Consider the following 23,154-nt stretch of genomic DNA (forward strand, 5'->3'; position numbering starts at 1 on the left):
GGGGGGTAGGGGGGGGAAGGTAAGACAAAAAGTAAAAAAAGGGAAGGAAAGATTAGGAGAAAGGGTAGATGAGGGTAGGAGAGGGAAAACAAGTAAAAAAGGGTAGGGAAGGAAAGAGAAAGCAAGGAAAAGGAAGAAATGTGAAGAAATAGGAAGGAATGGGGAAAAAGGTAGAAAAAAGGAAGAAAAAAAGTAAAGGGAGGCAAAAGAAGGAGAGGGAAGAAAATGAAGTTTTTACCTCCATCTAATAAATTGCTCAACGAATCCTGAATTGTTTCTGCTGTTGTTGATAAACTCCCTTATCTTCTCAACGTTAATTTTGAACCCGTTTTCAACAGAAAGGAAATCAGCCTCAAACAGGTAGACAAGCATTTTGTTTGCATATGAGCTTTTTATTCCAAACTTGAGTTTTAGGAATTCTTCGTCAGGTTCAACTCCAGGCAGAATGTGCTTGAACTCTTCCCTAAGTATGTAATTCAGGACCCTTCTAACCTGCAGTTTAAAGATGAATTTGGATTTTTCATCTTTGTTTTGTGCCTCCTGCTTCACAATATTCTGAATTTCTTTATTTCTGCATTTCTTTTTGGGTTTAGCAGCACAACCGCCGCAAATATGTTCAATGGACATGTCATCCATTGTAAAGCACTCCGCATGCGAATATCTCTTGCATTCAGTACATTTCACCATGCCATGATCGTACGTTTGTTTGCTGCATATGCAGAATATTGAGCCCTTTTGATTCTTTCCTGCATCTTTCTGACTGTTTTCTTTTCTTATTTTTATTTTGTCGTCAGGCGACACAGATCTATGTCGTTTCCTGTTCTCCTGAGCAGTTGAACTTCTCCAGCAGTTATCCTTCTTTTCTTCTTTCCTTGGATCTCTTTTTCTTCTTATGTCCATGTCCCTCTCAGATTTTGAAGAAGATGGAAAACCCTCCTTATAGTTTGAATCCTCTTTCCTCCTATAGCAATTTATCATTTTAGGGAAAAAAAGATTAAAGATTACCAATTAAGGATTGCAAATTAATGATAAAAGATTAAGGATTAAAAATTAAGGACTAAAAGATAAACGAATAACGATTAAAGATTAAGGATTAAAGATAAACGAATAACGATAAAAGATTAAGGATTAAGGATTGAAGATTAATTTCTTACTTTCCATGTTTGATTGTTGGACTTCTTCTCTGTTCTGTGTACCTATCTCCATAATCTTTCTCTCGTTTCCTATCCCTGTCTACTCTGTTGCGATTCCTGAATGATTACAGTTATAAATTCTTTCTTATATGATGTGTTTTTTTGTCGTTTTTGTTTTTGTAGGTGATTTTAATTAAGGATTACAGATTAATGATAACAGATTAAGGATTGCAGATTAATGTTAAAAGATTAAGGATTAAAGATAAACCATAACGATTAAAGATAAAAGATTAATGATTAATGATTAATGATTAATGATTAATGATTAATGATTGGCAGTAAATGAACAAAGACTGAGAAAAGAAGTTTTATCGTTCAAAAAGTAAATTCTTACTGTCCATGTTTGATTGTTGGACTTCTTCTCTGTTCTGTGTACCTATCTCCATAATCTTTCTCTCGTTTCTTATCCCTGTCTTCTCTGTTGCGATTCCTGAATGATTACAGTTATAAATTCTTTCTTATATGATGTGTTTTTTTTTGTCGTTTTTGTTTTTGAAGTTGATTTTAATTAAGGATTACAGATTAATGATAAAAGATTAAGGATTAAAGATATACACTAATAACGATTAAAGATTAAGGATTGAAGATAAATGATCAATGATTGGCAGTAAATGAACAAAGACTGAGAATAGAAGTTTTATCGTTCAAAAATTAAATTCTTACTTTCTATGTTTGATTGTTGGAGTTCTTCTCTGTTCTGTGTACCTATCTCCATAATCTTTCTCTCGTTTCTTACCCCTGTCTTCTCTGTTTCTATTTTTATCCAATTTACATCATTTAACATCACAAATCTAAATATTTCATACAGAACTATGCATGCTCATGTTCTCATCTTTATCTTAACCTTGAGAGAGCAACATTCCTCTTAGTGAGACCCATACTAATGTGGAAATTAAGCAACCTTATGCATATTTAATGTTGTTTTTAAGCAACACTTTTAAAAGTAGCATGAAAATAAATTAAGTAGGTAGAATGTGTCTGTGTACACTGCACAACTGCTGTTGTTCATGCTCATTGGACCATTCAAAATCATTACTTAAATCCAAATGACATCAAAATAATGCCATCGAAAATTTAGTCTTTTGAAGTTTTAATTTTGCTATTTTTTCCATCTAAATAGTTCACTAGAAGTAAAAAGATTTTGAACAAAAAAACGTTAAAAATGTGAAAAACCATTAAAAAAACGTTAAAAAATGTAAAAAACCATTGAAAAAAAGTCTAGAAAAAAAGTGATGTCAAATGATAGCAAAGTGATGTCAGTTAACATAATCGATTCAGCAGTGATGTCTCTTGTCTTGCGGGGCATTGTGTTCTGAAAAACTTAGATTTTTAATTTTTGGGAATTTGACCTTTTTGGTGTCCATGACGTTTCCCTTTCCTTTTCACTTTCTTCTTGTCTTTTCTTTTCCATTTATAGTATGGTTGATTATCAATTGAGAGAAAAGCTACTTTCGTAGTCTGCCCTAGAAATAATTTTCATCACCAGTCTGTAGACGGGTAAATACTATACATAAACATCCTAGCTCTAACTTGACTTAAGAAACTAGTAAGTTCAGGATCAAAAAGTTTTGCTTGTTTCCACATTGTAAAAAGTACCTAAAATTATCATTTAGGTTGGTTCGATGTCAAAAAAAGATATAGGATTAGAAGAAGACTTAACATCATAATTATTGAAGGTTGTTTAACATTGCCATTTATATAAATTAATGTTCTTTCAGAATTTATATGTACTAGGCTTTTAATTGTGGCTGTTAGCATCTTCTCCAAAACAAAAACAAACTAAAGTTTGCGAATTTTATAATTTTTACGCGCATTTTCAAAATTTTACAAAAATAAAAACGTTTATTGGATACAAACAAACCGACAGACAGACACCCAAGTGTATATATTGTTTTTTTTTTTTTTTCGCTATAAAAATATGCTCTGTTTCATATGATGTGCTCCATGTTAAAATCTACAATTATATCTATAATTCAAGACATAAATATATTTTTGTATTGAATTCTTGACTATGGAATCATAAAGATTGTCGTTTCTAGGGGTGCTAGCCCAAGACATGACGGAGAAAAGCACTTGCTACTTCAACCATTTTGAATCAGATTAGAATGGTTTCGCGGATTTTCTCTTTTGAGTTAGAACATTTATAACTCCACCCGCATATATTTATAGCAGAGAACATAAAACAAATCATATACTGATGTTGACAGCAACTGTATTTTTGGAGCATGGGGGGGGGGGGGGGGGGGGGGGGAAAATAAGTATATATTATTGATGTATCCAGTAAGACTAAGCCCAAAATTTAAGACAGGGATCGTTATGAAAACCAGTTTTAAAACCCGGGTTTCACAAATGGGGTTAGTTAGGCACTTTTGTCAATATCAATATTTTTGTAATGAAATATTATTTTTTTTCAGTTTGTTTATATTCTCCATTTTTTTTCGAATCTCTTAAATCAAAATCTACACAAATGTTAAGACCACAAAAAGGAACTCGGGAGTTTCGTTCAACGATACTCTTTTAAATTTCAGGCTCTGCGGTGGCCAGAGCAGTACACCTTAACATCTTGAGTAAAAGGTTTTCCTATATTTTCAATAAACAGCTAGCTTCTCTTTGTTTACTTGTAACTTGCAATTTGAAAAACAGAATTATTAATAAAAAGTCGTCTTTATTGTATTGATATAATACACAGGTGATTTTTGTATTGTTTTCTTAGTCTTACCTGGAGAATAGATTTAATACTAATAATAGGGAAAGAAAAGGTAAGAGGAAAAGGGAAAAAAGGGAAGGAAAGGTTAGGAGAAAGGGTAAAAAGGGTAGGAAAGGCCGGGAGGAAAACATAGTAAAGGGTAGGGAAGGAAAGAAAAAGGAAGGATTTGGAAGAAAAAGGATAAATGGGAAGGAACAGGAAGGAATGGGAAGGAAAAGGAAGAAAAAAGAAGAGAAGGGAAGGGAAGGAAAGGGTAGAAAAGAAGGAAAGGGAAGAAAATGAAGCTTTTTAACTCCATCTGGCGAACAGGCAAAAGAACAGCAACAGGATTGTTTTCCTACTCTACATTACTATCCAAATCTTGTTATATGTTGATATGTCGACATCTTTCAATCGACTGAATATTCAACTAGCTGACAAAATCTTGAATACAGATGACAAGTTTTAAATTGAAAATCCATTGAACACAAAGTTCTTCAAACCCCCCTGGCCAGCGGATTATATTTTTATCAAGGATTATAATCTACAAAATAATCTCAAATTTCCTACTATTGCCCATTCACACGTCACAACAACAAGACCTATTCACATGTCACGCAACAAATCAAATCATAAACATACATTACGGATTAACATTACACTAACCTGTATAAAGGAGACCACACTATTATCCTTCGCAAACTCTATCCACAGAGACAACAAACACTGCAGAGATATTGTAAATCCTATCCTTAGCAATACCTTTTAAAATACTTCTCAAATATTAAAAATCCAATATTACTAGTCGAAATGCAAAGGAATTGAGTCTTTTGCCACAAACTTAAATTTTCTAATTCTTATATCTTTGCAATATGAAAGCGTAAACATTTGATATTTCAAACTTAGATTATTTGATCTAACAGAATTCATAGTTTGAAATATCTAAGGTTTTAAAGATATAGTTATTAGAAAATAAGAGTTTGTGGCAAAGACTCAATTCCTTTACCACTTAAAAGTTAAATTTCGACAATCACGGTTTTATAATTCCCTTCTCTAATAATCAAAAGGCATTGTAATTAATTCTTCCGCCCAAAAGGCGTTGTAATTGAAATTACCCCCAAAATAACACACATTTCCGGACAGTATTTTTTAAGTTCAAATGCAACACAAAAAAAACCTTTATATAAAAATCCTTGAATTGCAAAAAAAAGAAGGAAAGAGAATAAAGAAAGGAAAGGGAAGAAAAAGAAGGAAAGGGAAGAAATGTGAAGGAACAGAAAGGAATGGGAAGGAAAAAGAAGTAAAGAGAAGAAAAGAATGAAAGGGAGGAATAAGAAGGAAAAGGAAGAAATGTGAAGGAACAGAAAGGAATGGGAAGGAAAAGGAAGAAAAAAGAAGAAAAGGGAGGAAAAAGAAGGAAAGGGAAGAAAATTAAGCTTTTCTACCTCCATCTTTAGAATTACCCCCCCAAAAATACTTATTTTTCCAGACATTGTTTTTTAAGCTAAAATCCTTGAACAGAAAAATACATTTTTTAAGTTTGTTTTTAAGTTTGTTTGCCCCAACCATCAAACTTAAAATTGGAAGTAAAATAGATATTCAAGTCAATTGATTGTACACAATTTTTAAAAGGTATTTTTAATTGAGAATATTATATTTGAGGTATATAGTCTTTTTCTTTTGAATAAATATACATATATGAATTTAGAAAAATCGAAAATATTTTTTATTTCGACCATTATATCGCCTTCCGCTGGATTAAACGTGATTTTTGGACATTTTTTAACTTTATTGGTTTTATTCCTTAAACTTCCGTAAAATCCCAAGATGATGACTGAGAATGATGTTTTATATAATTTTGTTAAAAGATAAAACCAACTATATTGGTATTTAAACTATTTTGTAAGGATAATTCAATCTAATAAAATTTACGAATTCCCGCAATCTTCCAAAAAAATTTCCTGTACGTACTACTTACTTGACCTACCAAAGTTAAGAAACAATGCTTTACTTATTTATTAAATACAATTTGGTGGTGATAAGTTGATAACAGAATAGAAAAGCTTCAAAAATACTTAATACACTAAAACTAAATAAATACCTTTCATGAACATAATAATACAATAATAAAAAGGCTAAGAGTCCAAAGGGGGGCAGGGAGGGGGAAAATTAAAGATATAAAATAAAATAACAGTTTACACTGAGGGAGATATCATTAAATTTCCGGCTGACAATTGGGTCACACACTGCTCTGGCGGTGGTCGAAGGGGCCTTTATATAGGGTTTGAAAGGGGGGGAAACGGGTGTTTGCGCTGGGGATAAAAAGGGAGGGGAGGCCTGCTTCGTAGGGGTAATTAGGGCCTTCTAGAAAAGGGGGGGGGGGCAAAAAGGGTATAGATACAAAGGGAGGGGAGGCCTAGTTCGTAGGGACAATTAAGTCCTTCAAGTAGGAGGGGTAGAAAGGGTATTGGTACAAGAAGGGGAAGGGGAAAAGACTCGGCTCGTAATTCTAAGAGGTAATTAGAGTAATTAACGTTAATACATCAGGCATTATTACAGCATAATTTTAGGACAATTTAAACGTGAATGACATCATTCTCTCAAATAAGATCAATTGAGGAGCTTGATTGGGCTTGGCTTGTGCTTTCATTAATCTAATTCAAGGTCTACGCCTTCATCAGTGTCGGTACTGGCCTCACTGTCACTAGTATCCTCGTCCTCAGATGGCGGGGAAAGAGGCTGAAATGAAATATATGTTTAGAATACATATATGTATATATATACAACTAAATCTGAAAGTTTGAAAGTAACAGTTTTATTAACAATTTTAGCGCCAAAATCATCGATTTTATTTATTCGCATTTGCACCTTAATAGCTAACCATTACAAATATAAAATAGTTGTTTGTTTTCTATATGCGCTATCCTTATTTTAAAATGTAAATACTTTTGGGGAAAATTAAAAAAAATTGTTGATTAATTAACAGTTTTTGAGTGTTCACAAAAAAATTGAGCCCATTCGGTCCAGCCGTTTGGCCGGCTATAGGGAACATATATGCGAATGTCTTGTTTTATTATATAGGAAGACGTAGTTTTTGACATGGAATGTTGTTTAATATCTTTTAGGAAACCCCAGGCACTATTTTAAAGAAGAAGTTTTAAAACTATTTTCTTTTTGAAAATGTGCAAATTTTTCTGCAAAGGAATTGCCACAAATTCTGATTTTTTTATCTCATATCTTTGCCACCCAATGTTAAAATTAAAAACATTAAATTTTTCAAACTATGAAATCTGTTAGATTAAATAATTTTAGTTTGAAATATCGATGGATTACACCACCACCATTAGTGTGCATCGATATAGGGATTCGAAAATTTGAGTTTTTGACAAAGGCGGAGCTTCATTCAGTAAATAAGCTCAAAATCCACTGCATCAGTAACTGAATCCTTCCTAAAACTGCCGGCTCAGGACCCCCCCCCCCCCCTCCCCAGAAATATTTGTTTTGTCACTTAATCCCCAAAAACACTTATATCGGATCCAATGTATTCGGTTCATAATAGTAGTGAACTTATCGTGAAAGAATTCCTATTATTACACAGGTTCTTTTTATTTCACATTTTTTTAAACCTCCCTGGCACACGATGAGCTGGCTTGAACAATGCACTGCTGGGGATGTGGGGCCTGGCATCCTCCCCCCCCCCCCAGTCTATACATATATTAAGCCCTACAGTCTTTACTCTTATATGGTTGATTGTGAATTAAAATTTTTTTTTTTTTTAGGAGGCGTTAGCTTCAACCGCTAGAAGGTGAATAAGCGCGCTTACGCGTGGAAAAATTGCACCCCCCTAGGCTAAGCCTCCAGTACGCCCCTGTTTACATTGAACTAATCTAAAGAAAAAGTGATAAAACATAAAACGGTAACGACACAAATCTCCGAAAGTGGCTGAAAAAAAAACTTGAAAAACATGGTCGGGTTTTTCAGAATTCAGTGAATTACTTTATAGTTGCAAAAGATATACAGGATGTCCCACGGAACATGACAGTTGGTGAATAGTTTAAAATGTCTTCTTCCATGATTTTTTAAGTAGTTGGATACCAAAGAGAATAATTAAAAATATTGTATGGGAGTCATCTTAAAGCAAAATTGATTTCAAATTTCAAATTAATTTGAGTAAAAGATTTTTTAACGAAATGTCAGGTGTCGTAGGACACACTGTAAGTTGCTAAATTAACGACATTTCAAGATTAAAAGAAAGAATTAAGACGACAATCATTTTACTAGAGTACTGAAAACTTGCAATAATATCCTTTATTTAGTAAAGACTCGTTAATATGTCGTCTTTGTTGAATTCGACCTTGTTAACTAATAAAACTGTATTGATCAAACAAAACAACTCCGCTGTAGTTAGAAGGAAAAAGGTTATACTGCAGTTTGTGATGAAATTACGCCAAAATCCAAATCTAGGATAAATATAGGTTAAAAATTTATATAAATAGTGATTTACAATTTTTATGTTTAAATGTCGTCTTCATCTTCTGTTATTCATTTGATTTAAATTGTAGGTTTAATGTTTAAAGTCGAAAAGATATACTTTTCGCGACGCAAATTAATTGTTGAAAAGCTTAGAAATTTGAATTTATTTTGTGAACTAGAATCAGGGTTTCAATAAAATGCCAGGCCTTGAAATTGGCACGACTGGGCTCGGTTGCCGGAGAAGGATCTCAGTTGGATCTAGAAGGTAATTCAAGATAGGGACAACTTAATCATGGAGTATACAAGGGAGGGGGAGCAGGGGGGCTAAATCCCTTCCTGAAATATGATTTTATTGGGATTTTTAGTTAGCCCTCTTATATTGAATGTCCACCTCATCATTCAAAATGGCTAGGACTATTTCAAGATAGGATTATTTATGACTAATATATAAGGAATAAATCAGTATAGTTCTATTTAAGATGGGACTAATTCAAGATAAGACTATTTTAGAATAGAACTAATTCAAGAAAAGACTAATTCATGATTGGACTAATTCAAGATAGGACTAATTCAAGATAGGACAAAATCAAGATAGGACTAATTCATTCAAGATAGAACTAATTCAAGAAAGGACTAATTCAAGATAGGAATAATTCAAGATAGGAATAGTTCAAGATAGGAATAATTCAAGATAGGAATAATTCAAGATAGGACTAATTCAAGATAGGAATAATTCAAGATAGGAATAATTCTAGATAGGACTAATTCAAGATAGGAACTGAAGATTGAAAATAGAAAAAATTTAAAAAAGGAAAAGATATGACTAATTTAAGATAGGACTAATCCAAGATAGAACAAACAAAATTAGAACTAATTCAAGATAGGACTAATTCAAGATAGGACTAATTCAAGATAGAACTAATTCAAGATAGGAATATATCAAGATAGGACTAATTCTAGATAGGACTAATTCAAGATAGGACTAATTCAAGATAGGACTAATTCAAGATAGGACTAATTCAAGATAGGATTAATTCAAGATAGGACTAATTCTAGATAGGACTAATTCAAGATAGGAACTGAAGATTGAAAATAGAAAAAATTTAAAAAAGGAAAAGATATGACTAATTTAAGATAGGACTAATCCAAGATAGAACAAACAAAATTAGAACTAATTCAAGATAGGACTAATACACGATAGGACTAATTCAAGATAGGACAATAGGACTAATTCAAGATGAAAATAGATCAAGATAGGACTAATACAAGATAAAACTAGATCAAGATAGGACTAACTCAAGATAGAACTTATTCAAGATAGGACAAATAGGACTAATTCAAGATAAAACTAGATCAAGATAGGACTAATTCAAGATAGAACTTATTCAAGAAAGGACTAATTCAAGATAGGACTAATTCAAGCAAGGACTAATGCACGATAGGACTAATTCAAAATAGGACAATTTCAAGATAGGACTATTTCAAGATAAAACTAGATCAAGATAGAACTTATTCAAGATAGAACTTATTTAAGATAAGACTAATTCAAGCAAGGACTGTATACTAGCACTACGGCGGGATGGGCTGCAAAACAATAAATAAGATTAACTATTTTCTATGTAACAACATCATATACACTTTGATATTAATAAAAAGTCGTCTTCCTATTCTAGAGTTTTCTGGTTATCACTTTAACATGAACTAAGTCTTCTGTAATAAATAATAGTGCAGAAGGACTGCATGCAATCTAATATAGGACCATTTATTATTTCTATTTTACTGTCGGCTCATAAATAAACCTAAAATGTGCATTGGCCATATATTAAAGTAAGCCACTCTGCCTTAATAATTTTTTACATATTGATATTTTTATGAAAATTAAACTAAAACAAATAATAAAATGGAATAAGAGTTTATGTAAAGAAAATGAAACTGTTGACTTTCAAAAAAAAAGGATGAAAGGATGAAAGGATGAAAGGCGAAGAAGATAAAAGGATGAAAGGATGAAAGGATGAAAGGCCAAGAAGATAAATGAATGAAAGGATGAATTGGTCAAGAAGATAAAAGGATGAAAGGATGAAAGGTCAAGAAGATAAAAGGATGAAAGGATGAATTGGTCAAGAAGATAAAAGGATGAAAGGTCAAGAAGATAAAAGGATGAAAAGATGAAAGGATAAAAGGATAAAAGGATAGAAGGATAAAAGGATGAAAGGATGAAAGAATGAAAGGATGAAATGATGAAAGGATAAAAGGATAAAAGGATGAAAGGATAAATGGATTAAAGGATAAAATGATAAAAGGATAAAAGGATACAGGATAGAAGGATAAAGGATAAAAGGATAGAAGGATAGAAGGATAAAAGGATAGAAGGATAGAAGGATGAGTAAAAAATAGTATTTAAATCTTTAGTTCTGTAATGTCTCCGGTGAGCTGATAAATGGATAAAAGGATAAAATGATAAAAGGATAAAGGATAGAAGGATAAAGGATAAAAGGATAGAAGGATAGAAGGATAGAAGGATAGAAGGATAAAAGGATAGAAGGATAGAAGGATGAGTAAAAAATAGTATTTAAATCTTTAGTTCTGTGATGTCTCCGGTGAGCTACTCTGGGAGTCAACACCACATCTCCGTCAAGGTATGTCAAATTTTTAACAGAATAGTGTGAATCACAAAGACGACTTTTAAACAAAAAATATACAGGTTGTCCCAAAAAACATGGCAGCAGCAAAACGACTTGAGGGGTTTTTTATCTTAGAACTAATTTACGGCATTCATTTGTCAGCCAAAGGAATTGAGTTTTTGCCACAAACTCGGATTTTCTAATTTCAATATCGTTGCAACCCAATGTCGTACACCATTAATATTTCAAAATATGAATGCTATTAGATCAAATAATGTAAGTTTGAAATATCAAAAGTTTACATCATAAGGTTGAAAAGATATAGGTTTTACCAAATAGGTTGTCAAGTACTTGACAACCTATTTGGGTTTTACAAAAACTGAATTTGTGGCAAAGACTCAATTCCTTTTAGAAGTAAAATTCTAGAGTAACTAGTTACAAAAGTCTTGCCATTTCTAAAATGTGGTCTGCTTTCAATATCACCAGGGATACAAAGAATTTTGTTCAGATGTCGACAAGTATGGTTTGGAATTGTGTCCAAAAATATGTATATTTGAGCTACTCTGATTCGTGGTATTTTTGATATTTATATTAGTTTATTATTTGTATGTTGAGTAAGTCTATACAACAGTATGAGCACTGGGATTAAACTGGGTTTTAGGGAAAAGGAAGGTTCTTAAACAGGCGGAAAAAAGTGGTTTTTACATAAGGTTTTTTTTAATTATTTAAATTTTACCGTTTTAAACTGTTGCTCTGTTTCAGAATCTTCTAAATCTGACTCATGTTTGTTAAAAACTAGCTGAAGGGCCCGGCATCGCCCGTGGGAAAAAAATTTTAAAAAATATTTAAAAGAAAAAATAAAAATTTTTTTTTTTTTGATTTTCTTTTAGCCAATAACATGATTGTACACAAAAAAATTTAGCCCAATCGGTCCAGCCGTTTGGCCGGCTATAGACAACATATATATATATACGAATGTCTTGTTTTATTATATAGATTGACCTAGTAATCCTTTTAGTTTGTATTGGTGTTTTTTTTTTTTTGCATCCTGAATTGGTTTTGAAATAAGGTTTTCGTTTGATGAGTTTTAATTTCCATTGAGTTGACAGGTTCAGGAGATATTGGATTAATATTTTGAAATTTTGCGGTCACTTGATCACATCTAGGGAGCTGTCATCTATTTCGTACAGGGAATCATTATCTGGTAAATTGAAACTTCCATGTTTACGGAGAATAGGAGAATAGGAGAATAGGAGGATAGGAGAATAGGAGAATAGGAGAATAGGAGAATAGGAGAATAGGAGAAAAGGAGAATAGGAGAATAGGAGAATAGGAGAATAGGAGAAAAGGAGAATAGGAGAATAGGAGAATAGGAGAATAGGAGAATAGGAGAATAGGAGAATAGGAGAATAGGAGAATAGGAGAATAGGATAATGATTTATATTTGAATTTTAAAATTTATTGATCAGTATTCTTCAAACTCAAAATGAGTGGGAGATGGAGACCTAAAAAGTAGCACTTTCGATTCAAAACTTTCCGCTCGAACTTAAATCTAAGTAACGATGAGGACTGTTTTGCTGTTCAGAAGTGGAGGCCAATTAAGTAATTGCGTCTAAAGTCCCATTTATAGTGTTTAGGTTTATTGTGTTTAAAACAAGAAAATGTAGAATTCCGCATAATCTCTAATAATTGTGGATAAAATAATAAGTGATGAGGACTTTTTTTCTGTTCAGAAGTGGAGGCCAATTAAGTAATTGCGTCTCAAGTCCCATTTATAGTGTTAAGGTTTATTGTGTTTAAAATAAGAAAATGTTGAATTCCGCATAATCTCTAATAATTGTGGATAAAATAATAAGCGATGAGGACTTTTATTCTGTTCAGAAGTGGAGGCCAATTAAGTAATTGCGTCTAAAGTCCCATTTATAGTGTTAAGGTTTATTGTGTTTAAAATAAGAAAATGTTGAATTCCGCTTAATCTCTAATAATTGTGGATAAAATAATAAAATGTTGTAACTAGGAGGAAATGTTGAGTTCCTCCTCTGATGATGAGGAAGAGGAAGAGGAGAATATGGGAGACATGAAACCTAACCCGGGAGGAGGAGCAGGTGGTGGAGGAGGAGGAGACCTTCCTCAGGAGTATTGGCAGGTACAAAACAGTTTACGGGAGAATTATAGGTTCTTGATCCAGATTTGGATTCAAGGGGTAAGATATTAACCAAAACCGAAAAAACCTTCTGCTCTTAAAACACAAATATTTTTTACAAAAAATCCTTTAGATTTCTATTTCTATTTCACAAAATTTCACGGTGATAGTGTTAAAAATGAGAGTAAAAAGCCAAAAAAAATAGAGGGGGGGGGCGCCGCCTCCCCCCAAGCCTGTTTAGGGATAATCGGCTATAGAAATAGTGCTAAATTCGTTTGCATTGAGTGTAAAAGTCGTACTCAACTTATATTCCTGAACAGTGAACACTCTGTTTGGCTCCTGATTGAAAATCTAAAAATCTATACATATAAAGTTGAGTTTGTGAGTTTTCTTATACATTCTTTATCATCCTTTAATTTTCGGGTTGAAGCCTAAGTGAAATAAATTTTTTACTTGGATTAAAAACACCAAACCCTTCATAAAGTTATTCGAAAATGTTTTTTTTTGTATTACAATTCCATGTACGTAAGAGTCTAATTTTTGAATTAGTACTTTTAAAAACTTGTAGTCGCTAAAATTTCAAATCTATCTATCTATCTATCTATCTATCTATCTATCTATCTATCTATCTATCTATCTATCTATCTATCTATCTATATATCTATCTATCTATCTATCGATCTATCTATCTATCTATCTATCTATCTATCTATCTATATATCTATCTATCTATCTATCTATCTATCTATCTATCTATCTATCTAGCTATCTATCTATATATCTATCTATCTATCTATCTATAGTTTTGGATTTAGTTTTTCTGTACGATATTTCCTGTCAAATCAAAAAAAAAATAGATAACTATTAAAGGTTTCACAGATTTTGATGTTTCCATTTGTAGATTTCTGATTTCTCAAAGGCAAATTATGTGAGCTAGTCCAGAAAATTGGACCGGATTGGATAGTTCCCGTTTTGACGAACCTATATACAGACATTTAAAAATATTGAGAAAGCTCAAACCAAGATTTACAGTCGTGTTTTTTTGAGAATCTTAATATTAGCTTTGATATCTCCAGGTTCAGAAACTGGTTCGTTATCTCATGGTTGGAAACCAGACAGCAACTATTATTTAAGCTTTGATATCTCCAGGTTCAGAAACTGGTTCGTTATCTCAAGGTTGGGAACCAGACTGCAACTATAATTGCACTCTGTAACATTGCAGATTTTGATCTGAAAGCTCAATATTGTCAGGTGAGAGAATATTTAAAATACAAATTAATCATCATAGTAAATAAACGGGAAAGTTTTCTATTCTATTATAAAAAATAGTGATCACTTATCAACGCCACGAACGCCAGAATTGATTATGATACTCATTAGTCTCGTTGCTTATTTTACAAAAAAAACATGTTTAATATACAAACAGTGAGAACCAGAAAACTCTGGAATTGGAAGACGACTTTTATACACACACTAAATAGTGCAATGAACATGAGACACAGCAGTTGTGCTGTGTAAACAGACCTATTTCACTTAATAAGTGATTTAATAAGTTACTAGTAAAACTATTCGCTTTGTAACAGCAATTCATTATTGCCTCATTGTCGTCTTCCTATTCCACAGTTTTCTGATTCTCAATGTAGAATATTCTTTTTAACTGTCTGGAGTTTTTTTATTTATGGGATTTTCATAAAAGTAATTATTAATTGGAAATCTGTTGTTGATTGGAGTGGTGGGGGGGGGGAGCATATAATTAGTAATTGATTATATATAAATGTAAATCATTAAAAGATATGCACACTACACTCAGACACAGTATAAATTTCATGAGAGTTGTACAATTTGTATTGTACAGTTCCGCAGTTTTAAAAATTGTGATATGCTAACCCATCCATCATATCCAGCCCCCCATCCCATTCATCCCATCGTTACCATTCAATCCATCCATCCCATCATATCTCATCCATTCAATCCAATTCCATCCATCTCATCCATCCTGTTTAACTCATCCATCCTATCCATCCTATTCACTATGTTTATCCCATCCATCCAAGCTATCCCATCCATCCCAGCTATCCCATCCATCCCAGCTATCCCATCCATCCCAGCTATCTGATCCATCCCATCCATCCTGTTTAACTCATCCATCCTATCCGTTCTATTCACTATGTTTATTCCTTCCATCCCAGGTATCCCATCCATCGCATCATATCTCATCAATCCCATCATATCCCATCCATCCCATCATATCTCATCCAATCTTATCCATTAATATCCATCCATCATGTTAAACAACTCCATCCCAGCTATTCCATTCATCTCATCCATCATATCTCTTATCATGTAAAACAGAAATTTATGAAAGAAAGTTTATGGTAATATCTGGAGTTTCCTGTTAAAAATATTTCTTGGTTTAAAGTTTCTGAAATATTAATCTATATTTTTATAAAGTCGTCTTCGTATATATCAATACAATGAAGACGACTTTATTTTTCAATTTATAAAGTCGTCTTCGTATGTATCAATACAATGAAGACGACTTCAATTTATAAAGTCGTCTTCGTATGTATCAATACAATGAAGACGACTTTATTTTTCAATTTATAAAGTCGTCTTCGTATGTATCAATACAATGAAGACGACCTTATTTTTCAATTTATAAAGTCGTCTTCGTATGTATCAATACAATGAAGACGACTTTATTTTTCAATTTATATTTCTACCAATCTTTCAAACAGCAACAACGCTTAAACATTTAAACCAAGAGAAGTTGTCAATTAACTGCTTCTCTTTATTTGAAAAAACGTTAATTACGGATCAAAGCATTAATAATAAAAAGTCGTCTTCTGTATATTGATATTTTTGCCGACCACCGTACATAATAATAACTGTTATATATTTAATTTTAGATGTCCATCATTGATGCTGGGGGACTTGAGGTATGTCTGTTTTCCTTGATTGAGTGGGATCCAGGAAACTGTGATATTGGGATATAACAGTTTCATGTTATTTTCAATTAAATATTTTTAACCAGTTTCTTGTAAATCAACTAATTAAGAGAATTGGGGTTGTGTTTATTGCAAATTTCTTCACTGTCCATTGGACTGTTTTAAAAATAAACTTGAGTTTAACATCTAACAGTCACATTAGAGTAAGACCATTCTACAGAAATAATCGCTGGGAGAAACAAGACAAATAATATGTTACTCTTTGAAAAGTTTAAAGAGAAAATCTGCAGGTGCTGGCCAACCTGCTGGAGACAGAGGACGTTAAGTGTCAGATTGGGAGTTTAAAGATACTCAAGGATATTGTTGTGCATCCTGATATAAGGAAATCTATCACTAAGATGGGAGGAATAGAACTAATGGTGAGTATTACCCTAGTCATCTTAAATGGGGAATGTTGATGAAAATTTAAGTGACCCGTTTTTAGAGATACATATCGGATTCACAATGGCATTCCTTGAACCGTCGTTTTAGCCAAAAATATGGGATTCCGAGTTATTTATCACTGCAAACCAAGTTGTACATGGTTTCACGCTAAAATCGAGCATTTTTTGCCAACTATTTAGGTAGAAGTAGAAACATGCATGTTGCAATTTTAAAATGAATATGTGAGTTGGTAAGGTAAAACCGAAGGCCAAGGCGATACGACACTTTAAAGTCGAGGCTGTCCATAAACTTTATGCTTATCTTTCTAGATATCAGTGTTTTCCATTCTAAAAATTGTTAATTATCATTTGTGGTGCTTTGTAAAAGTGACTTTCGAAATGTGCAGTAAAGACCAAGAAGAAAATTATTATTATCAGTATCAGTATATAATTAATAAAATCCAAGTTTAATTATATCTAGGATTAACAACTATCTTTTAATAGAGTTGTCTGAGAAACCATTAAAATAGATTTATAATTAAATAAATTTCTGGTTTAGATAGAGAGACAGTTACGGGTTTTATACAGAAATTTAATTGGATACTCTCTAGGTTAGATACTGGGTTCTAGGTAAGATACAGTGTTCTAGGTTAGATACAGGGTTCTAGGTTTGGTACAGTGTTCTAGGTTAGATACAGGGTTCTAGGTAAGATATATGGTTCTAGGTTAGATATATGGTTCTAGTATTAGATTCAGGGTTCCAGGTTAGATACAGGATTCTTGGTTAGATATAGGATTCTTGGTTAGATACAGGGTTCTAGGTTAGATACAGGATTCTTGGTTAGATACAAGGGTTTTAGGTTAGATACAGGGTTCTATTCTTGGTTAGATACAAGGGTTTTAGGTTAGATTCAGGGTTCCAGGTTAGATACAAGAGTTCTAAGTTAGATACAGGGTACTAGGTTAGATACAGGGTTCTAGGTTAGATATATGGTTCTAGGTTAGATATATGGTTCTAGTATTAGATACAGGGTTCCAGGTTAGATACAGGATTCTTGGTTAGATACAAGGGTTTTAGGTTAGATACAGGGGTTTAGGTTAGATACAGGGTTCTATAATAGATAGGATTGAAAACAAATTATAATAAAAGCTGGCATGAACGGTATGAAGTGCCATGAATTTCTGTTGCAAAATGTCTGTAAAGAAGAAGAAGATGGAGTAAGGAAACCAATTTGCAACCTCTACAAATATAATCTAGCGTGGAAGTGAAAGCTCTTCTATTCCTTACATTTACATATTTACTTGTCAATTTTCTAGACCTTGGCATCCGTTGCAAGCTTCAACCTGGAATATAAAACAGAAAACATCTGAAAATATTCTAAGGGTTGTAAATGTATTGGTATCCTTGATAGATAGAGTTAAAAAATTATTATATTATGCCAATAAGCAATATTTGACAGTACGGAATATATCATTAAATTCACCGATTTCTTTGCACTTGCTGAAAATCTGATTTTATCATCCTTAAATATTTGCAACCAAATCGTTTTTTAGAGGTATTTAAAGAGAACTTTACTTTACCAGGGGTTCCCAAGACCAGTTTTTCATGCAAGCATCCAGAGACCGGAATTAATGAATTTGAGCTAGGTCTAGTGACCGTTCAACCACGTGCCTTGAATCGGCTTTAGGTAGTTTAGCGATCTAGCTTAAATTCAAGACAATGGTCCATGACCGTTGGATAAATTGTTTGATGCAACCCGCTGTCAAGTAAAATTGTTGGTTCCCTAGATGCAGTTTTTCAAAATCTTTTAGTTTTTTGAGATGAAAATGTGAGTTTTTTTTCACGAAAACTTTCCCAAGGAACAGTTAAGTAACTTAACATCCCGCTGTTGGGATAATCATGGATTGGTAATGTTATGTAATGTATCATTCATAGGTCTATAACATCAGGTTGCAAAGAATATAAATGTTTTCAGTGTCTGAATTTTAGAAACCCGTTTTTGTTTTTAACAAAATGGCAATATTCACAGAAAGTATTTCTTAGGCCATTTATCAACAGTGAGATCTTATTCTTAATTTCAAACTTTTTTTCTTTCAAATTGGTAGCTTACTTTGAGCACGAATTTTTGGATAACAAATTTATTCAAAAATAAAACTCCTACCCCCCCCCTTGATGATTTGTCTTAAAATTGAGCTGAATTGTGTGTGGAAAAACTAGCTTTTTTGTTCCTTCTGATTGAGATTGGTTCTCCTTTTGATAAATCATTCACAGACTAGCTGGAAGAAAATCAATCTGAAAAAGGTTATTATTGCATCATATTGTATATAGAAATAAAATAACTTTTTAATCTTTAAATGTCTATTTTTTATATTTTGTAAATATTATTGATCGAATAATGTAGAAAAATGCAAAACGTTTCCACAGCGATGGAACTATTTTAGGTTAATACAATTTTTAAATATATCTGTATATGTTTGTTGACTTTAAAAGTCACTATAGTAAAATAAAGAGATCTAAAAATGGATATTTCTAACATTTATTTAAAACGAAAGTTTTGAAATATTTGCATATAAGACGGAGTTAAAATTGGTTGATTTAGAAATCAACAAAGGAATTAATGATGAATATTTGATGGTACTTCATGGGAGTGTTGTAGAGCTTCATGTTGGTGGAGCCAGATCGACAGGAACTGGGACAACGGCTTATCAAAATCAGTAGGAAGAGATTGCGGCTTGTCATGCTGGCTATGAGCGATTATGTTGTCTCTGGAATGCATGATGAACTGGGAACCCTCGGGTATAAGCATGCCTGCTGCTAGCTGAGTATCTGCGTCATCATCATGAAGGAGTCAAGAGGCTCCCTGTGTCGGAGCTGTTATTAGCTCAACTCTCCTAACCTGACTGAGGGCTGGGATGTGTAGAGGGGTGAGGGGGGAACAAAGAAGCGAGGGTTACATGTGGGCGCTTCATGTCGGAAATAGATACACACGTCTTGAAAATAGTCATTGGCATTTGAGTCGGTAAAATCGTCTTCCTTATATTTCGAATTTGTGTTAACAATGTTATAATGTTTTATTTTATTTCGTACAAAATGCAAAAAATCTTATGATCATAAGATTTAAGAAAAGATATTATCCAGTTTGAAATAATAATAAAATATGAATACAAAGAGCCAATAACAACGTTTATTATTTTCATTTCATAACTGTTTGAAAGCAGCATCAACACAAAATTAGAAACTAATTAAAGAATATTGTAAACTTTATTGAAAAAAGTTAGTATTAAGTATAGTTTACAACCCGCACTTTTGTATGCCGAGTCCATTAGCGCCTGATCCAATCAGGGTTTAGTCATGTGTTTGGTGCCTATTCTGAACCAATAGAGATAGTATGGCGGTAACATCTATCTTTCTATCTATCTCATTATCCAATTAGAGATATGAATCCTTCAACTGGCGCTATCAGGAAATGGATTTTTTTTTTTTTACTTCTACTAAAACTTTAATGCCGGTATCCCTTATCCTGTATGTTAATACACCCAGTATTCATCCTTTATCCTGTAGTTTCTGAACCTGTCCTGTACATCAGAACTGATTCGGTTCATCAGATCAAATCTGAGAATAAAAACTTTTTCAATTTCTTCTGTAGAAAAGTTTGTTCTTTTTCTATAATTTTACAATGGCAATGCTAAAATCCCCCTTTTCCAATTTCAGCAGTTCAGGAGAATATCTATAATAAAGTCATCAAAAAAAAACTTTAAACAAGCTCAAGAAATCCCTGTACATGTAGACTGTACATTGTACGTAAGTTGTACAGTTACATAAACAAAAGTAACAATTCAGAACTCCCAATTATTTCACCGCTCTTACTCATGTAACACCTAAAAAGGTCATAAAGAAATTAACTCTTGAAATAACCAAACTTTGATCTATTTTGTAAAATATTAAATAGATTTTTACTAAAAAAGAGTTTTGTTCTATTTGTGTATCAAAACACAAAGTTTTTTCAAAAAATATGTTTTGGCACAAGAAAACCAATTGAACTATTCCTATCTTTCTTTTCTTTTAGGTAAAATGTTGTTCTTCAAATCTAAAAGAGCTCTAGCCGATTCTCTAATATTGATATGAAAACCATTAAACCCAATTTTATCAGTCTTCTAAATTGGTCAACGTTTTTTCTATATTTCTCAAAAAGAGGCTAAAAATCTTAAGATTTATGAACTTAAAGTCCTCTTTCACAGAGCTTTAAAATACTACCTCCCCCCCCGCCTGATCACTGCTGAGGGGGTGGATCTTTGAAAATAAAAATTAGTTTAACGTGATAAGTGAGCTCCTTTCAAATTTTATTCCTGGAAACCTTACTGTGCACAGTTGCAGTAGGATGTAGTCATAGATTAATAACAATACAGATAGAACACTAGATGTCTTTTCAAGGTTTAGGAATTTTTCATTCACAATAACCCTGAGGAAGAAACCCAAAGGAGTTACGCGGATGCTCTCTCTCTTGTCATTCAACGCAGCATCCACGTAACTCCTTTGGGCTTCTGTTTAAGGATAATTGTGAACGAAAAACCCTTAAATCTTGAAAAGACAACATCTAGTGCTCTATCTGTATTGTTATTAATCTATGGATGTAGTAAACTGGATCATATTATTTTATTATAACACTCACATTTCTCAAGATATTGGAAATATAGAAAATAAACTTAGTTGAAACAGGTTCACTAGCAAAGGATGAAATTTTACTGACGACCTAGAATTCTTTCAATTTACAATTACTTGAAGGATGAACTTATCGACCTTCAATATGAGATTTGTTTAAGCAGGAAAAAAATACTTATAAATGTGAAAAAAATCTGAATTCATTTTTTACAGTCGTCTATAAAGTCCCATCCTTTGTGGGTAACCCTGTATTTCTGGTTTATATCCTAGCAGGCCTGGGTTACAGGCAACAAAAAATTCATAACCTTGGTTAGACGATAACATTGGATTTAAAAGGCGAAATTTATTTATTTTGATTGATGTAATGCAGTTAAAGTTGAAGACCGATAATTTTGTTTCAGGGGTAAATCAGTTTTTATAGTTTTTTCTTTGACAAATTCCTAAACGAAAAACACGCATTTTGTTCCTTCATAACAAAATTACAAATTGCCTATCAATGCTTTTTGAAATGAAAATGGAGTAAGTGGCATTTTTTTTCAAAAACTGCGGATTTTGCGGAAACAATTTTTTTATGCAAACATTTTTTTTATCTGTGGAAGGAAGTGTAAACTGATTCTAAAAAAGTTTTATCAGTGATATTTACCGCTAAACTTCTGTTCTATAACTCTAAAAGAGCGTTATATTTATATACAAATGTTCTTGTTATCTATTTGTATTTACGCTAAGCAGACCTAGTTTAGATATCCAGGTTTAGTTTGTATTATTCAACCCTTGAGATTATTGTTGCACCATCTGTAGAATATTGCATCCGCCCAGTACAAAGTTTACAATAAACATACAATATGGAACACAACAAACCAGAACTTGAATTCATTATTTCACTTTATGCAAGCATATATTTACTTTTTGCTGGACAGTGTACATTAAGAGTGATTGAGTTGTAACTTTTTTTAGAAATCATCCTACCGCATAAAAAATAATGCAATTAATAAAAAAACATTCTAAATCGTCCATACGGTTGCGAATTGACGATTTAATATCGGAGAAATCGTCGTATAGGTCTCAAAATTCGTGAACTCAAAACTGAAAAGCGCATTAAAAAAATGAATGAGTTAGAGCTAAAGAACTCATCAAAAACATTAAAAAGTTAAAATACAGACTTGTGGACCGTTATTCGGCTATATCTTCTTTAATTTTTAATTTTTTTTACACTTTTTTGACACTTTAAAAAAAAACCCCATTATGGTTTTGCAAGGTGTAGTAGACAAATTGAGACCAAACATTAAAGGGAGTGACCGGCTATGTAAGGTAGTTGAACTGAGTATACAGTTTTGTGGAAAAAAACTTTTGGATTCATTTGAGACATATAAAACGTTTTAAAGATCTGTAAATCCTGAGTTTGACTGCAACTTCAACTTCAAAACTCCTACTTTGGGGGTGGATACGTTTTCAGAATTAGTTTTTTTTAAATTATTAAATAACGACAACGAAAAATAAAATAAAAATTATACAGTAATCTAATTAGATGGTTAGGAACATATTTATCAAAAGAATTTGTCTATAAATCAATGCTAAAATTGATTAATTCGTTTTCATTATTGTATTGAGTTTCTAAATTTCTTTGAATTTATTCGCAGATTTCTTAAAATTCTTTTAATGTAGTCTTTTCAATAATAATTCTAGAAAATCTGCAGAAAATCTTTGCGAATGACGAGAAGTCAGAATAATGAGAAAATATAAACTAATAATTGAAAAGATTACTTATTTTCGATGATAAGATTAATTTTTATTTTCTCAACATTGTTTATTGTAGAACTTTTTTACATTTTATGTCGTCGTTATTTAACATAGCCGGTCACTCCCTTTAAGACTTATAAAAACAAAGAAAAATTCTATTCCGATAGATAAGTATGAAAAGTACTTTGCATCAGTTTGATTGTTTGGTTTTAAACTTTATCTTGTATTACAAGAAGTTTAATTAAAGCATTTCAACAACATTTAGAGGGAG

The 23,154-nt window shown here is 32.3% G+C and overlaps 2 protein-coding genes across 3 annotated transcripts in view; one reads left to right on the forward strand and one right to left on the reverse strand.

Moving 5' to 3' along the window:
* Positions 1-151: 151 nt before the first annotated feature.
* Positions 152-3,002, reverse strand: LOC111705524 (splicing regulatory glutamine/lysine-rich protein 1). 2 transcript variants are annotated; one of them, XM_023478103.1, is made up of 5 exons: positions 2,459-3,001; positions 1,857-1,946; positions 1,528-1,623; positions 1,155-1,250; positions 155-961 (listed from the first exon to the last, which is right to left on the reverse strand). In XM_023478103.1, the coding sequence occupies exons 1-5, from the start codon at positions 2,497-2,499 to the stop codon at positions 235-237; spliced, it is 1,050 nt and encodes a 349-aa protein (XP_023333871.1). In that variant the 5' UTR covers positions 2,500-3,001; the 3' UTR covers positions 155-234. The 2 variants fall into 2 exon arrangements, with proteins under 2 accessions (XP_023333872.1, XP_023333871.1); XM_023478104.1 differs by lacking the exon at positions 1,155-1,250 and having other exon boundaries at positions 152-961; positions 2,459-3,002.
* A 5,030-nt stretch (positions 3,003-8,032) lies between these two features.
* The window catches only part of LOC111705518 (armadillo repeat-containing protein 4), a 28,142-nt gene continuing 13,020 nt past the window's right edge, over positions 8,033-23,154 (forward strand). Inside the window, exons 1-6 of the mRNA XM_023478097.1 lie at positions 8,033-8,617; positions 10,934-10,988; positions 12,991-13,119; positions 14,266-14,367; positions 16,026-16,055; positions 16,355-16,483. Coding sequence (XP_023333865.1) covers positions 8,550-8,617; positions 10,934-10,988; positions 12,991-13,119; positions 14,266-14,367; positions 16,026-16,055; positions 16,355-16,483 — 513 coding nt within the window. The 5' untranslated portion in view covers positions 8,033-8,549. The remainder of the gene's footprint in view (positions 8,618-10,933; positions 10,989-12,990; positions 13,120-14,265; positions 14,368-16,025; positions 16,056-16,354; positions 16,484-23,154) is intronic.

The sequence above is a fragment of the Eurytemora carolleeae genome, unplaced genomic scaffold (genome assembly GCF_000591075.1).
Source record: "Eurytemora carolleeae unplaced genomic scaffold, Eaff_2.0 scaffold667, whole genome shotgun sequence".
NCBI lineage: Eukaryota > Metazoa > Arthropoda > Copepoda > Calanoida > Temoridae > Eurytemora > Eurytemora carolleeae.

Excerpts from the sequence above, each read along its gene's own strand:
- LOC111705524 (XM_023478103.1), bottom strand. The coding sequence starts at position 2,499 with ATGCCCCGCAAGACAAGAGACATCACTGCTGAATCGATTAT. Across the intron at positions 1,947-2,458 it reads ATCACTGCTGAATCGATTAT|AAACAGAGAAGACAGGGGTA; the intron begins GTTAACTGACAT and ends GGATAAAAATAG. Across the intron at positions 1,251-1,527 it reads CCAACAATCAAACATGGACA|GAATCGCAACAGAGTAGACA; the intron begins GTAAGAATTTAC and ends GTAATCATTCAG.